This window comes from Zootoca vivipara, chromosome 4 (genome assembly GCF_965207765.1).
Source record: "Zootoca vivipara chromosome 4, rZooViv2.hap1.1, whole genome shotgun sequence".
NCBI classification, from domain to species: Eukaryota; Metazoa; Chordata; class Lepidosauria; order Squamata; family Lacertidae; genus Zootoca; species Zootoca vivipara.
The window spans coordinates 81,417,454-81,434,816 of NC_142587.1; the positions used below are offsets into that span (position 1 = coordinate 81,417,454).

Here is a 17,363-nt window from a genome sequence, read left to right on the forward strand (position 1 = left end):
TGGACTTGTTTTCTTTTTGTGCATCCCCACCCCACCCCCAATTTTCAAATAGAGGGTGGTATACAACTATGTTCTGCCTCCATGGTCAGAGGCAATGTGCTTCTGAATACCAGTCGCTAGAAGCGAGAGTTCTGGCGTGCTCAGGTCCTGCTTCCGGGTTTCCCACAGGCATCTGGATGGCCCCTGTGTGAGAACAGGATGCTGGACTAGATGGGCCATTAGCCTGATCCAGCAGGCTCTTCTCACATCATGTTCCTAAACTGTATGCAGAATAAACCCTTAAGGCTGGATTCAATTAAAGGTTGTATTACTGCAATGTCCTGTATGTGGGTCTACTGTTGAAGTCGGTCTGGAGGCTGCAGCTCGGGGTCCCTTCCAGCTCTACAGTTCTATGATTCTATGAAACTACTGCCAGAATATAACACCTTGTTTGGAGGATTTGCACTGGCTGCCAATCTGCTGCCAGGGCAAGTTCAAGCTAATAACATAGAAGGCCTTTTATAACTCAGGACCAGGTTGCTTGAGAGATCACCTTATCCCTTATATACCCACCAGGTCAATGTATTCTGCAAGACAGTTTCTCCTTAAAACCCCAAAAATGGCAGAAGCCCGCTCTATAGTAACTTGTAGCAGGACTTTCTGTGTAGCTGCCGCAGTTCTGTGGAACTGCACCCCTGTTGAGATATGGCACCCACTACCTGTCCTTTCCAGAACTAAAAGAAGACATTTTTGTTTTGACAAGCTTTCCCAGCTGCCTTCAGTGTTCATTTTTAATTGTTTTTAGACCTTTAAAACTATTTGGATCTTTTAAAACTATTCTAGCTGCTTTATGGTGGGTAGGTAAGTGTGGTATGTTCATCTTTTAAAAATACTGAATTTTTTTCACTAGTGTCCTGGGTGCCACATTGGTGGCCCCCTGTAAGTGACTTGGACCATATAACTATGTATTTATTGCCTGACTTTCCAATGTTTTCAGTAGGGCTGGGATATATATGATTGATATATCACAATGTATGGAATGTATCTCAGCTGCTGCTTCCTCCTCACCTTAGGGGATGAAGAAGCAACCGAGATACATCACCCAGCCCTACTGAGCAAGCCCCCATACCACTCTGGCTCGCATGAACTGGAAGGGCAACCGGGGCTTCCTTAAACTGCTCACCTGGAGGGTGGGAAGCCTGAGCAGAAGCAGTCACCATTACAAAAAAGAGTAGGAATAGGCAAATATATATGTGTGGACTGTCCCTGGATCAAGTGACTTTTCTTCTTTTAAGTTCTCAGAGCTCTTAACCTAGCCCAAGGTTGTCACCTGAACTGAGAATCAATCACAATCAGTCCATCATTTGGAAAATAAGACTTTAGAGCCGTGTTGCCTCAAAGTGGCAACTAGACATTCCATTTCGGCGACTGTAACCTTGGTTTAAGGAGCCTTTTGGCCCCTAGCTTATATATCTGAGTTTCTAACGCTGGTTTTCTTAAAATAAGTAATATAACAGATGTGTTAAGATATTGTTGAGGTTTACTTCATCATACACTTAATTTAGTAATAATAATAATTCTTCTGTATCCTTGCAGCAAACACTGGCCTGCTCCATTTTAACGGCGCTGCTGAGCGAGTTCTCAAGTTCAAGTAAAACCAGCAACATTGGGCTAAGCATGGAGTTCCACGGCAACTGCAAGCGAATATTTCAGGTAAACAAAGGATGCATGATTCATATTTCTTCTTAGAGATTTCCTTCATTCCAATTTTCTATATTTCTATTTCACTTACACAAAAGTAAACAGAGTACAGTGGAACCTCGGTTTATGAATTTTCGGTTTACGAACGCCGCGGACCCATCTGGAACAGATTAATTCGCTTTCCACTACTTTCAATGGGAAAGTTCGCGTCAGTTTATGAATGCTTCAGTTTATGAACAGACTTCCGAAACCAATTACACCCATGCTTCGGGTTAAGTACGCTTCAGGTTGAGTACTCCACGGACCCGTCTGAAACGGATTAATCCACTTTCCATTACTTTCAATGGGAAAGTTCGCTTCAGTTTATGAACGCTTCAGTTTATGAACAGACTTCTGGAACCAATTGTGTTCATAAACCGAGGTACCACTGTACAATATGTATAAGCGCAGTAGATGAGCTTGTAGGTAATAGATAAGACTTATCTCCATGAGCCTCTTCACACACACCCATTGCATTAGATCACCTGTCATCTGAAAAGAGCTGTCTGTTAACTTGGACCATAGCTGAGTGCTTTGCATGCACTTCAGTTCTTGGCATCAGTGGTGGGCTTGGGGAAGGTGGCGGGAAGGTTCTTGCACTCCATCGGAGGGGTATAGCCTAGTTCCCCTAGTCTACTGATTGCACGCCACTGCTTAGCATTTCCAGGTAAGGTTGGTTAAAGGTCTTCTCACTGGCAGCCAATCTAGAATCCAGTTAGCACCCCTGCCCTAGATATACCAGTGATCTGACTTGGTACAAGGCAATCTTCAGATTGCATAGAACACACACTAAGGAGCAGGTCTTTTTATTTATTTTAAAAATCCCGATAGCTTATTATTTTAACCAAAGAAATTAAAACGTTTTTGCTTGTCCCTGCACAGGAAGACGACCTCCGACAGATATTCATGCTCACAGTAGAGGTACTACAGGAATTCAGCCGGCGTGAAAACCTTAATGCTCAGATGTCTTCAGTCTTTCAGCGATACCTTGCACTAGCCAATCAGGTCTTAAGCTGGAATTTTCTCCCTCCAAATTATATCCTTTTGAAGATCATTTATTACATGTGGGAAATAATCACCTGATCTTGACAAACAGTCTTGAGGAAATGTAAGCTTCAGAATTCTAATTTTATTCCCAACGGGCTGCTACGTTTGCTATGTTGCTGCATTCTTTGCTAATCACTCCTAGTTCGCTGTTGCAAAGGCATCAAAATATTTGACTAAGGATCTGCAGAAAGACAACAATTAGCAGCACAACAAAACTGGAGCTAGATAGGAGCTGGAATTAGATTCCCGGGTCAAGAGGATACCGAATCGAGGGTTTATTAATATATGTGTTTATACAGTTAGAGATATACTTATGCTGAAGCCGCTATTTATATTTTTGTATTTATCTGGTTGTTTTTATTTATTTACATGGGCGTTGCTAGGTTCTTAAAAGACTTTGGGGCACAGGCCTATGACAGAAATCTGCCTCTGGGCAAATTAAGATGGCAGGAGGCTGGGGTCCTACTGACATTGCACTTTGCAGCACGCCCCACCTCCGCCGCTAAGCAAAGTTAAAAATAAGAGGTTAAAAAAGGAGGGGGGAGGTGCTGGAGGCCAAAGGGCCCATACAGAAGACAAGACCCGCTGTTCTGATCATAGCAACTGCTGCATTTACACTTTGTAATAATAATAATACATACTTAATATGTTGTGAAAAATCTTTCATATATTTATCTTTAAAAACAAGTGTGCACCCTCTTGAATTACATTAAGGCTTACCCTTATTGCAAATGGTTTTTATTTGAATCAAATAATTGTCGAGAGGCATTGCATTCTGACAGCACTGAAATGGTTCCTTTGGAGTTGCTTTTTTCCAATTTTCAGCACACACCCCTTCCAAAAAAGCCTACCAGTTGTTTGATAGGGTGGTGAATGATGTGCAATGTAATTTACCACTCCAGTTTTGAAATTAACCAACTATGCATCTTTTTTGGGGGGGGGGGCTCCAAAAGCTGGGCAATGCATCTTTAGGAAGAAATATGTGTTAAGCGGTTTAGCCCTTCAGACCAATGCTTTATGTGTGGAACTTTAAAATGAATGGAATATTTTTCTGTTCTTGACAAAATACGATAAATTGAACCACACAATAAATCGGATAACGTGGCAGATATCTTAAACATTCATAGTTTGTTATAACTTTGGCTTAACATTGAGTGAAAATGTTCACATCTTTATTACATGTATATTTTTATTGCCAAAATAAATCTCATAATATTTTGTAATAGTTCTCTGTGATAGGGTTGTTCAGCTGTGTTTATTTTAGAGGACTGTCCCCCATTTTGATGCTCTAGCCCAGGCGTCCCCAAACTGCGGCCCTCCAGATGTTTTGGCCTACAACACCCATGATCCCTAGCCAACAGGATCAGTTGTCAGGGATGATGGGAACTGTAGTCCAAAACATCTGGAGGGCCGAAGTTTGGGGATGCCTGCTCTAGCCCCATAGAACTCATTGGATGTCCCTTGATTCAGAAATCCATAGCTCATTTACTTGGGAATAAGACCCACTGAAATTAGTGGTAGTTCTTTCTTTCTTTCTTTCTTTCTTTCTTTCTTTCTTTCTTTCTTTCTTTCTTTCTTTCTTTCTTTCTTTCTTTCTTCCTACCTACCTACCTACCTACCTACCTACCTACCTGGCTCTGCCCCAGTCCTGTATATGTTAGAATTTTCATTTGTTCTTCTGCATAGCTTGAAGATGAACTCCCGTTTAATTCTGTGAAGCCTGTTAGACTGTTATAAAGATCAGGATCAACACATTTCAAAGGGCTAGTTTTAGGTTTGTGATAAAGCCAGCTAATAACATCTCAGAATGGTTTAAGAAAAATATTTTGCTCGACTTTGCATACCTGCCAAGTGTGGGTATCATTTTTGTTTCCCTTTCTCCTGTCACAACGGGATGATTATTAAAGTGATTGTGCCGCTATGGAATGTCTCGTCATTGTGATCAAACTGTTATCTGGCATTCCTAGGGCATTCTTTTTCCCCAGTCCTTAATACCTTTTATTCCTTGCCCTCATGCATGAATTATGCTGTGTATGTGAAGGGGCTTAAAGCTTGTTTCCATTGCATTCTTTCTGAATGGGACCTGTTGTATCTGGGATTCTTTTTCTCTCTCTCTTTCTTTAAAGCCAAGTCGGAATGTTGTTGTTGACCTTGACACCCGATAACTAGGCAGACATTATATAGCTATGTTTGAATCCTCACAAAATGTGATGCTAAAGCCAACAGAGTCCTGGCGTGAGACCCTCCTGGATAGCAGAGTTATGGAGCTTTTCTTTACGGTAAGTCCCATTCTGCTGTTGCTAGCTTAATAGGAAAGACGCTGGTGTTCCCTTCTCTGAATTCAGGTGAGGGTTGCATAGATGAAATTCTCTTACTTCCCAAACAGTTATATTTCTAAAGGTCACACTGTTTTTGTTGGTTTGTTTGTTAGTGGTTAACGAAAATTCTGCCTATGTGCGCCTAGTTGCACGCTGATATTGTTGCTTTAAGATCTTGCTTGGTGAACAGAAACGAAGGCACTTTATTTAAGTTTTCAATGAATTTTAATAGTGTTTAATCTGGGTGTCATTCAGACCTAAGAAGTGGTATTGCAGTGTGAAGTTAGTCAATTCCCTAATAATGACACTTAATTAAAAATTCCCAGTCGATTATAAAAAGCAGACAAATCCTTGCCTGCTGTCTCGGAAGGCCCTATTCTCATTTGGTATAGCAGAACTTAATGCAGCTTAAAGGCTGTTTTCCCATGTAGGCAACTTCCTACTTTGATGGTGTTCCCGTGCAGGAAAGATGGTGCGTCGCTGTCATAAGCAACCAGGGACACATGCGTCTATTTTGTCTTGCATGTTTGCCGCATGTGAACAGTGCACATGTACGTCTTCTATATAGATCTTACTACCATATAAGAAATCATGGCATTGCATGTGAGGCAGTCTTTGGTGCCTTGAGCACTCTGTTCAGGAAATCTGCAGCCATCTAGACATGTTCATTGGTGCTTTTCCTCCCAAATGGATAGCTGTAGGATTGCAGCATTGGTTACCTAAAGGCTCCAAATCATTGTACATTAATGGAGAAAAGGACAACGCTTTAAGAATATAGATTACCATCCTGAAAAAAAATACATGGAAGAAACCAGTTTAGGTCTATCTCCAGGAATAAAATTGTGTACTGCTGGAATGTGCGGGTATTGGTTTCAAAGCTAAGAAATATTTAAAACTCTTGTCTAGATGTCAAATAGCGTTTAGTAAATATTTTATATAGTGTATTAATTTGCTTGACAATTTTAGCTGTTGTGTGTACATAGTTACTTGTGAGTTTTTTTATCTTGCTCAAGCATTTTCAAAAAGGTGAAAAACTTGCTGGCAGACCATTTAACAGCTGCACACAATGCGAACAGCTGTCTAGACAACCCAGACAGTTGCTACTGTCAGCTGGGAACCTCCACAAGCAAATAGTTTTTGAGTTTACAGGTTAACCCTTTCTAATGTAATTCTCTATTATGAGGTCTCTGGCTCAAAGGCTCACTTTTATTGGTAAAAGAACTTCTTTTCAAATTATATCACTCTTTCTACCAGACACACTTAGATTTGTTTTAGATATCAAATTCATACAAATGAAATGGTAACTAACACATTTATTAGCTTTTTTATGGCTTACTAAGTATCTAAAAAGCAGAATCTCTGCTGCGCTGGTTAATTCCTGATTTGCAGTGTTTATTTGCCACGCTTGTGTTTCAGTAGGAGCTTTGATTAAACTAGAAAACATAGCACTACAGTGAATCTCATTATATTAAAAATTCAGTGTCTTCCTTTGATCGAAGAGAACTCTAATTTTTCATCGCTTCTAAACTTTTTTAGTACTTTGAGGTGGGCATTCATTTAATTTATATCCATAGATTTCAATTACTAGTATTATATTTCTTAATGGATGACTATTTCTTGACGTCGGATTCTGGCTGCTCTAATTTGCATCCAAGAATTTATGTAAAGTTAGTTCCCTTGACATCCTTATTTTGTCATAAAAATTCAGTCAATAAATGGATGCTCACTTTGTTGAGATGATTTCTTCTCACTGAAGACCTCCTGAGGAAGAGTGGCATGATCCTGCTCGCAGAAACGAGGGGATCAAAACGGAATCAAAACATTTTGCTGCAAGCAAAATATATTTGGTTTCTTGCGGGTTCTGTGTTTACCTCTGCTAAAGAAGCATCTATATAATCTTGATTGAACTTGTCGACTAACTTTAGCAAGACACTGTAGCCCAGGCATAGTTAGCATAATACAGATGGCTGTCATTATTGCTGTTTTTAGAAGTAGCAGCATGTCTGACTGGCTGGCATCTGTTTCTCTCTAAGTCTCAACATGCATAGACAGTTCAACATGTAGGTAGGTCCCAGCGAAACATTGCCTTGGACTAATTAAATATGGCTTATGAAGTTGGCATATTGAGGAGGGCAGCTTGGAAGGTTTAAGTGCCTAGAAATAATAAGACTCTTGATTTCAAATTCAGTAGAGAAAGCTAGCTCTGAGCGTGGGTTGGGTGTGCATGGACTTGCAATGTGCTCTTTAGGATTGCGAGCCATGTGACTATGGTAGAAGAATGTCTAATTTCCTACCCCCGCCTCTCATGTGGTGTTAACCCTCTTGCTTCCAAAAAGGTGCATCGAAAAATTAGAGAAGACACAGATATGGCACAAGACTCGCTGCAGTGCCTAGCTCAGCTAGCCTCTCTCCACGGGCCAGTGTTTCCAGACGAAAGTTCTCAAGTTGATTACTTAGCTCACTTCATTGAGGGATTGCTCAACACTATCAATGGGTATGTAATAGGTTTGCTTCCTAGAATTGAGGAGGGAGGGACTTGCTTCCTGTAGTTATTTGCAGCTTGAACAGTGGCGTGGAATACTTAAAAGATTCTTGACAGTGGGTCTTGATTTGACTTTGCCGGTAGAGTTAGTTACTCTTTTCTCTTAAAAAAATAATAATGTTTTGTCTTAACAGAATCGAGATAGAGGACTCTGAAGCAGTGGGAATATCAAGTATAATTAGCAACTTGATCACTGTATTTCCTCGCAATATATTAACAGCCATTCCAAATGAACTTTTTTCTTCGTTCGTTAACTGCCTCACACACCTCACTTGCTCTTTTGGGAGAAGTGCTGCCTTGGAAGAAGTGGTGAGTACAGATTTTTGAATTCCTAAAGGCTTGCTCTGGTTTTTAGTTTCATGTTAATGCTGAGCTTGCCATGCATCCTCCACTCCCACCCTAATATTTGTAATAGTTCTAATGAGTTGCGTTAGTGTACTTTTTGTGTTTTGTGTGCAAACGGGGTAATTGGAGAGCATTTTTTGAGACAGTATTAGGCGAGAAGTTAGTACTAGTTCAAAACTTGGCACTTTAGCAGTGAATTCACATTTTCAAATCGTTTGTTAGGTACCTGCCTCAGTATAGCAGCTTTTGAATTTTGCTTGAGAGTTGTTGTTTTTTAAATTAAAAAAAATACTTTTAACGTGGGGAAATGGGAACCACAGAGTGAACAAACGAGGCTGCTTTGGGTTGTTTTTCTTGCCATGACACCATACCAAATCTAGTTCTTGTTAAATTATCCCTTTAATGCCCATCCATGAGATCATTACCTTTTATTGGGAACAGCAGGATTGAATTGGACACTTTTGTTACATGAACAGCTTTGTTCACTGCTGTGCCTTTTACGAACCGGTAGTTGAAAAGGAAGCTCAGTAAAGCCTAAGCAGATAAACGTCTCCCTCCCATACGCTTCATGTTTTTGTGTGTAGTTTGACACACCTACAGGAAAGTACAGCTTGAGCACCAATACTGTGCCTGAAGCATGGAAATGAATAACTGTCGTGACTCTTTTTTAACTATCCTTGTGAAGGATACCCAACTGATATGACAGGACCTCTTTTCACATCCCATGAACTTCACACCATTCTTCCCTCCTGGGTTCTTCTTGCAACTGCCCCACCATTTTACTATTTTCACTGCAAAATTCACACTTGGCATAACCTAGAAAAGACACACCGCTTCCGCAGCTGATTCCAGTTAGTTTATAATCAAGTAAGATGCACACATTATGCATAGCCCTTGCCATTCATGGAAGAGTTGACTTCAGGGGCTGCAGAATTTGTCAGGGCAGAATGTGGTGCTTCATAGCTATGGAAAGACATATTGCCAGGCAAAAATAATGTTTGTATTAGTAAAACAAAACAAAACAGATATGCAGAGGAGATATGGTGAGAAACCCAAGGGGTAGTGACTCGGGAGAGGACATGCTCCCTGGGAGTGCCTAACTTGTAGAACAGCTTTTGGTGAATACTGAAGAAACATCTCTTTACCATGGCTTTTGACATTTGAGAGGTATATATTTAGGGCACACTTTGATTGTAATTTGCTTTAAACTGTTTTTGACATGGTGTTTTAATTGCTGTTAGCTGCTCTTGGCCTGTAGGGTGAATGACGGCTAATAATAATATCGAAGACTGACAGACCAACTCTTCATAAATTGGCTTAAGACTCTGTTCTGGGTCTTACTCAGTGCAAACTCGCCCTTTATAGCCTTTATTCTGCTTCATATGAAATCCCTTTTCATCTTGTAATAAAGTTTTCTTGTAATGTCCAGTGAATTAGGCCTTACCACTCCTGATTGCAGTCTAGTGCATTTTGTCCTAGCTTGAAAGAAGTAACGGAAGATCATTGAAACTGATTACAGTTCATTTGTGCTGAATGGATCTTCTGCCTTACACAAACCACCCCTTGCATTCTTCCAGTTTTTATAATGCATCCTCCCCGAAGGCTCTGAAGCCATCTTGTCACCACAATCCTGAATGCAACTAGTGGAATAATTTATTCGCTTTTGCTTAATTTTGGATGCAATGTCATCGTGGCATTTAGCTTTCTTGATTGTGGTTTTTCTTTTGGCACAGATGGCTATATTTCAAACACCAGATGGGTATTAGATTTCCTGCAGAGGATTCTGCACTGACAGTTCTTAATACCTTGTAGGTTCGTACTGGTACAGCATGTCCTTGTGCCCAAAGAGTCTTTAAACGTGCGGTCTAATTAAATGACCAGGGAGGGACACAACACTGTTATCAAACAAGCTAATACTGTATCCTTCAGAACTTTTCTAAAGGCAGTTGATTGACTGGAAACAAATTACAAGGGACACTTTCCCATGAACTGCTCTGTTTGTTGATGTTTGCCTTTTCATGGGTTGGCCAAAATTTCAGGAAGACCAGCCTATGGGCTGTCAGGGCGTTAGGCTCAAGTGGCTCCGGTTTCCTCATTCTGTAAAGATATTTTAAATAGTGGGATTACTAGAACAGCCTGGTTTTTGCATGTGTTCTGGTTTCACTTAACAAAACATGTATTTTTGGCTCACAAAGCTAATTTTTGCTTTGTATTTACAACATTCCAGTATGTAGAATGGAATGATAGATCTCCATATGGGTTGAAAAAAGTGTGAGTTGTGCTGTTAGGTTTCCTTCGTAATCTTGTACAGGCTTCCTCCAAGCTGCTTGCTTAAGAAGTATCCCTGACCCACTTGGCAGGCCAGATGCTCATGTGTCCCTCCCAATGTTCTCCACACACAGTAGGGAGGGGGGTTCTTGCACAGAACCAGGAGTGTAAAAGCTCAGTCCAACATGAGAGCTCCCATTCTCTTGTTCTTAGAGGGGGATTTGGGGGGCAGTTATGCTATGCTGAAGTTTGGCGCAGGCAGAAGCTGCCCATGAGTGTTTGCTCCAAGAAGCAAGTGCAATACAGTCGTACTTCAGATCCCAAACGCCTTGCGACTCAAACGTTTTGGCTCCCAAACGCCGCAAACCCGGAAGTGAGTGTTTCGGTTTGCGAAAGTTCTTTGGAACCTGAACGTCCGACGCGGCTTCCACAGCTTCCAATTGGCTGCAGGAGCTTCCTACAGCCGATTGGAAGCCGTGCCTTGGTTTCCGAATGTTTTAGAAGTTGAATGGACTTCCGGGACGTATTCTGTTCGACTTCCGAGGTACCACTGTGCAAGGTACTCCTGAAGTCCCTCCTGATATGTGCAGAGAAGAGCAAGGATCAGCAACAAGCCAAAAGTTGTGGCGCCATATGAACTGAAGTCGATAACATTGATCAGCACCTAGCACAAAGCACATTTGAAATAATTCAGTTAGGAAAAGCGTTACATCTCTCGAAAATCGCTATGTGCTTTGGTTGGGGGTGGGGTACATAAGTAAACAAGTTCTTTTCATTGGGCTTTTCTCATCTGTGTGGTTGTGAGGAAGGGGAAGGAGTAGCTGGGTGTAAAAAAGAATTTTGAGATTGGGAAAAGGAAACAAGGCCTTCCAGTTTCATTTAGGGGAGGGGGTATTCAATTTAATAGGCGGCTTCGGTCGTCATATTTTATTGTAGTACAACAGTGATTTAATCTGGAGAAGACTTTAAAGGATATGAAGCATAGCCTAAAAATGAGTTCATTCATTATTTTAACTTAACAATATACCAAAAGACTAAAGCAGCAACTGGATAATAGAAATATGTTTTGCTGCACATGTTGACTCCATGCATTGGATGCAGAGTGTTCTGGTTCCCTTTGGGTGTGAAATCCCCTGTATGTAAGCTCAATAACCTGTGAGGACATCTTTTCTCAGCAAGGCATAAATGCACTGGGACTCCATGATATGTATGTGAGGCCAGCCCAGTGAGTATACTTGGCATAAGAACTGAACTGGGACAATCTCACTGCATGTTGATTATATCTAGTTTTACCAATACAGTATGTGAAAAGGGCTATGAGTCTATTCTAATTCCATTGTCCATGCAGTGAAGAAGCTGGTTGAATTTTCTAATCATCTTTAAAGAAATTCAGAAGGAGGAATATTATTATTATTATTATTATTATTATTATTATTATTATTATTATTAGGCAGCTTTTTGGTAAGCTTATCTCTGAGCTGCTGCTGGGTGTTTTTTAGTTTTTGTTAGGTAGCTAAAACGCTTCCTTGAGTTTTGAGACCTTATAATTTGCAAAAAGAGAGAGAGAGCCCGCAAGAGAGAGCACTTATTACTATGGAAGACTGACTGACTGACTGACATTGTGTTCAATGATTCCTTATTCTCAGAATGTTAAAGATGTTTTTCAGAGGCAAAATATATTGGTGTTTTTTTTAAAAGGTAAACAAATTAACAAAAAGATGTTATATTCATCAAAACACATCTACCCACTTTGTTACAGTCGAAATGGGTTAGACGCTAAGAACTGCAAGTTGAGTTCTGCTCCCCAAATAGGTTTTCGCAGCCTCCTTTGTGCTGCAAACCGCCCCCCCCCCGCATCCCTGAAAAGCCAACTCTGAGACTTGAGGGACCCTCTGTAACGGCATTTGAGGTGGCACAGGTGGGCTACATCTGGTGGTGGTGTGTCTTAGTTGATTTTGCAACCAGCTGTTTGGATCCAGCCTGTGCTGCAGTTCTGGATGCTTGGATCCACTAAAAAGTATCTTTCTCCTGAAAGTGCCAACTATGAACTGTTTTCGGAATAAGTATGAGTGGTTCATGCGTTGATAATCTGCGAGTGTGTGTGTTATTGAAAACACTTTGTCCTTGTGTTCTTAATAGGCACAGTAGTGTAACTTGAAAAAGCTTGGACGACTTTTTTGGGGGGGGGGTTAACAGGTCTTTTCCTTCTTTTTCCTTAGCTTGACAAAGACGACATGGTATACATGGAGGCATATGACAAGCTCTTGGAATCCTGGCTTACTTTGGTACAAGATGACAAACATTTCCATAAAGGCTTCTTTACCCAACATGCTGTTCAGGTTTTTAATTCTTACATCCAGTGCCACTTAGCTGCTCCTGATGGTACAAGGAATTTGGTAAGTTCTTGAGCTGGCAGTGAAGGTCTGGGATTGCAGAGTAATTAAAAAAGCTTTGGTTTGCCTACAATAAAATAAATATTAAAATTAACAGAGGAGGCTGAAATCATATTTACAAGAAAGGAAAGGCACTTGACTGAGCTTTTTCTTCCTGCTGTTTAGCTCCAGTGGTCTCCTGCCCATGACAAACCACACACTAGATAGCAGAAGTAATTTTACCTATTGACTATGGGTTGGATCCAGAATGGTAACTCCACAAACAAAAGGGATCTTTCCTTGATGCTGACTGGCGCTTACGGGATCATAGTCCAAAATATCAAGAGGGCACCTGATTGGGGAAGGCTGCTGCAATGTGAGCTGAGCCCTAAATTTATATACCACTGTAACTGTTTCCAAGGCATCTTACAACAAAAATGGATTTTTAAAATTCCCAATTTAAACAAGTCTAAACCTGTCAGAAGCAAAAAGCCTAACCAATAGCAACAACAACAGGGCAGTCCTTTCCTTGTCAGTATGACCTAAGCCTCCTCCAGCTTTCTTAGTCTACCATTTAAAGTTATGAAGAGTCAGAGTCTAGTTGTTTTTTTTTTCATATCTCAAATATAATCTACTGCAGAATTATTAAGGTTTTATGTTTTGACAATTCAAGGTGCAGGGTGTTATCAAGCCAGGAAGAGAGAGCAAGCTTCTGCGGTGCTTTAAAGGACAAAATGGATATAATTTTTGCTTAGTTTCCAGTTTTTGATGTAGATTGCTTGAGACCGAGTACCTATCAGAAGCTGTATTCCTTTTGTTTTAGGGAATGCCCATTGTTGCCCTTTTAAAGTATATTGAAGTGCCTCAGTGTTTCTGCACGTGTTGTACAAAGCATGGTTAATGCTCACTGTAGCACTATTAGAAGCTTTATAAGTGCCAGTACAAGAAATGTTTAGTAAACGAGGCCATTGAATTTATAATTTGGCAATTTTAGCGTAATTTGTTTATACAGGTTAATAATTCATAGATTTCTGCATGATGAGGCACTCATCCCACGAGTAACCATTTAAAAGCCGCAGCTGGCATGCTCGATATCAAAGTAGCAGCTAGGATTTTCAAGTAGAGAGGCACTCTTCAGGAAACAGCTGAGGCTTTGAAGTTTTAAGAGCATTATTTGGTGGGTTGCATAAATGAATGAGGGCCGAAAGAGGCCCTCAGAAAGAAGTCACGCCTTGCATCCTTACTGTGATGTCTTCAGCAATTTTAAATGGTGTTTCTAGTTCCTCTACCTGTGGGGAGAGAAAGTGGAGAAATCAGCCAGACTTTCTTGAATCTGTGTTTTGTTTTGTGGTGGTGGTGGTGTGAGTTGGGGAAAATAACAGTTAACAAGCAGCCAGGGAGTTGCATCTTTCCGTGTACCAGTGAAGGAGCTTCCTTTTCAACGTCTGCTTCCCTCATTTCAATGTCAGACTGCCAATGGTGTTGCCTCCAGAGAAGAGGAAGAAATAAGTGAGCTGCAGGAGGATGACAGAGAGCAGTTCTGTGACCAGCTGGCCAGCGTAGGCATGTTAGGAAGAATTGCTGCCGAACACTGTATACCTCTTCTTATAAGGTATGGCCTTCAATCATTTCTGGACTGTGGCAAGCCTTTGTAAATGTGCTTACAGGGTTTCCCCCCAGGGTGAATGCAATTACGATCAAGTTTTCTCAATTCTTTCCCTCAGCTTATTAGAAGACAGAGTGACGAGGCTTCACGGCCAGTTGCAAAGGCATCAGCAGTTAATTGGCTCAGCCGGGTCAGCCTCTATTGACAATAAAGCGCTTGATGACCTATACGAGGACATTCATTGGCTCATCCTAGTGACAGGTGAGTAGAAAATCTTTGAACACGAAGCCACTGATGTTGCACAGTTGGAAGCGGGTGCTGCTTTGACCGACGTTTTGGTAGCTTTTGCTCAACAGTGGAAGTTGTGTGTACGCTGTTCACACACAAGGATGCGCCCTCAAGGGAGCAGGAAGAGGCCATGTTGGGCTTTCTGTAAGTGTGACAGAAGCTCATCATAGCCCGCCCCCCAGCCATAAAATAAAATAATGATCAAAGATGAATAACTCCCTTTGCAAAAGTTTCTTAGTGCCTCTGGTGTGCCTCAGGTTGTAGAAGAGGTTTGAGTAAAGGATAGTACCATTAAACAACACATGAATTGTCTGTCGCTGAGGGAGAACAGTTTGCATTGGGATGAAGCTACTCTAGGAAGCAGGAAGTGGAGTGGCAGTTTCTCTTCTTCTCTCTGCCCAATGGTGCTGCATAGCCACAATGGCCTGAGCTTTTCCAGTAGAAACTCAGCTCAACAGGCTATCAACCCCTCAACCTTAAGTTTCTCCCCCCGCTTCTTTAGATGACCCTAAAACATTCAGGGAATCTTAAAAGGAGTCTGACCTTCGGAGTTCAGAAAGCCTCACTACTTAGTCCCACTAGCACGGAGACAATGAAACTTAAGCACAGAAAGCTTAACAAAATAACCCTAGTGGAGGCGATAGCTGCCACTGCCAAGGCCAGTTTGCATCTGTTTTGTATGCAGAAAGGCCCAGGTTTAATCCCTAGCATCTGCAGGTAGAATTGGGAGAGAATCCTGCCTGATATCCTGGGGAGCTGCTGCCAGTCAGCGCAGACATTACTGAGGTAAAGGGACCCCTGACCATTAGGTCCAGTCGTGACTGACTCTGGGGTTGTGGCGCTCATCTCACTTTACTGGCCGAGGGAGCCAGCAAACAGCTTCCAGGTCATGTGGCCAGCATGACAAAGCCGCTTATGGCGAAACAGAGCAGCACACGGAAACGGCGTTTACCTTCCTGCCGGAGCGGTACCTATTTATCTACTTAATAATAATAGTAATAATTAATAATTTATTATTTATACCCCACCCATCTGGCTGGGTTTCCCCAGCCACTCTGGGTGGCTTCCAACAGAAAAATAAAACAGTGATCTATTAAACATTAAAAGCCTTCCTAAACAGGGCTGCCTTTAGATGTCTTCTGGTAGTTGTTTTTCTCTTTGACATCTGATGGGAGGGCGTTCCACAGGGCGGGCGCCACTACCGACAAGGCCCTCTGTCTAGTTCCCTGCAACTTGGCTCGTCGCAATGAGGGAACCGCCAGAAGGCCCTCGTTGCTGGACCGAGGCCATTTAGGGCTTTAAAGGTCAGCACCAACACTTTGAACTGTGCTCGGAAACGTACTGGGAGCCAATGTAGATCTTTCAAGACCAGTGTTATGTGGTCTTGGCGGCCACCCCCAGTCACCAGTCTACTTGCACTTTGACGTGCTTTTGAACTGCTAGCTTGGCAGGAGCTGGGACCAAGCAACGGGAGCTCACCCCGTCGCAGGGATTCGAACCGCCGACCTTTTGATCAGCAAGCCCTAGGCTCTGTGGTTTAACCCACAGCACCACCCGTGTCCCAGATGGGCCAGTTGTCTGACTCCGTAGCATAGCTGCTTCCCATGTTCCACCATCACCAACCGAGGTGGAGGTTCATTCCACCCAGATTTAGCTTTCTTGTGTTACTTAAAGCAAGTGGGTCCAGAGGCCAGAGCCAGCTTGAAAAGAGGAAGGGAATGCAAAGGTGGCAAACAAAAGCGCTGCTACTGAAGGAGCCAGAATTTATGTTGCAGCAGCAGCATCTTTTACACATTCTCCCTCAGCAAATAAGCCTCGTTGGCCCACTTTTCACTAGCAGCTCCCCTTAATGTCAATCCCAGACCCTCGCCCATTAACCAAGGTAGGGGCAGCAGAGGAAAGAACTTCCAGAGACGAGAGCTTCATCACAGTGCAAACTACTTTCCCCTTAATAAGCATGCACTGAACATCACATTTACCTCCAGTGTATTGCCATTCCCTTCCCCCCCCCCCAAGCGATAAGTTCAGGCTGATGCTTGTAGAATTAATAGTCCTGTTTTAGAGAAACAGTATTGGTACGTAACACACGAATGGATAATGACTTCCCATCAGGGTATTTGTAGAACGGAATGTCTCCCTACAGCGAAATTTCGCTAATGTGCCATTTGTCGAACCTACCTTCCTTGAAAGGCTAAAACTTTTCACCAGATGACAAAGCAAGGTTTGTTGAACAAGGACTTAATTGTAGGGCCTCCCAAGTTTTGAGATTGGACCACACCAGACAATCGGGCACTTTCCTACCCCCTCAAATCTGCCAGACGGCCACATGCTGGGTATCACATTCAAATGGAGTTTAACGCTGCAGGAGGCGTAGACTTCCAGTCATTCATCAGGTTCAAGGGCAGGTGGAATGGCGTGATTCACATGCTATATATTCCTCATAATATATAGGTTCTTCCTCCATAGGGCTACAGTTGTTTCTATCACATCTTCCTAATGAAATACTCCTAGCCTTTTTGTATTCCCTCTGAAATTAAAGTCAGTTTCTTTGGACTACCAATATTGTAGAACTTCTGAAATGTTTCAGGTTTGCTGCAGGCACAGTGAATGTGAAAAAGGGTTGTTGTTATAAGAGTTAAAAGGATTTTAACAGGGTCGAATTGGCATTTGTGAAGGTTATTTGCATTGTGCACTTACTTAAAAAGTTAGTTTACATTTGCTGTGGTAGTTTACAGTGATAAGTATTTTTTTTTAATTGCCTGCTGCTTTCCACCCCAGTGATTATATTTCATTGTACTCTTCAGAATGTGTCCCCACATGCAGAAAACTGAAATATGGTAACGTAAATGCAAGTTACA

The 17,363-nt window shown here is 41.8% G+C and overlaps 1 protein-coding gene across 3 annotated transcripts in view; it reads left to right on the forward strand.

Moving 5' to 3' along the window:
* The window catches only part of XPO4 (exportin 4), a 65,265-nt gene that overhangs the window by 31,528 nt on the left and 16,374 nt on the right, over window positions 1-17,363 (forward strand). For all 3 annotated transcript variants that reach the window (XM_088668288.1, XM_035115093.3, XM_088668287.1), the window contains exons 5-12: window positions 1,576-1,692; window positions 2,602-2,755; window positions 4,933-5,045; window positions 7,421-7,578; window positions 7,761-7,935; window positions 12,459-12,635; window positions 14,081-14,223; window positions 14,336-14,478. In XM_088668288.1, the coding sequence (XP_088524414.1) occupies window positions 1,576-1,692; window positions 2,602-2,755; window positions 4,933-5,045; window positions 7,421-7,578; window positions 7,761-7,935; window positions 12,459-12,635; window positions 14,081-14,223; window positions 14,336-14,478 (1,180 nt within the window). The remainder of the gene's footprint in view (window positions 1-1,575; window positions 1,693-2,601; window positions 2,756-4,932; window positions 5,046-7,420; window positions 7,579-7,760; window positions 7,936-12,458; window positions 12,636-14,080; window positions 14,224-14,335; window positions 14,479-17,363) is intronic.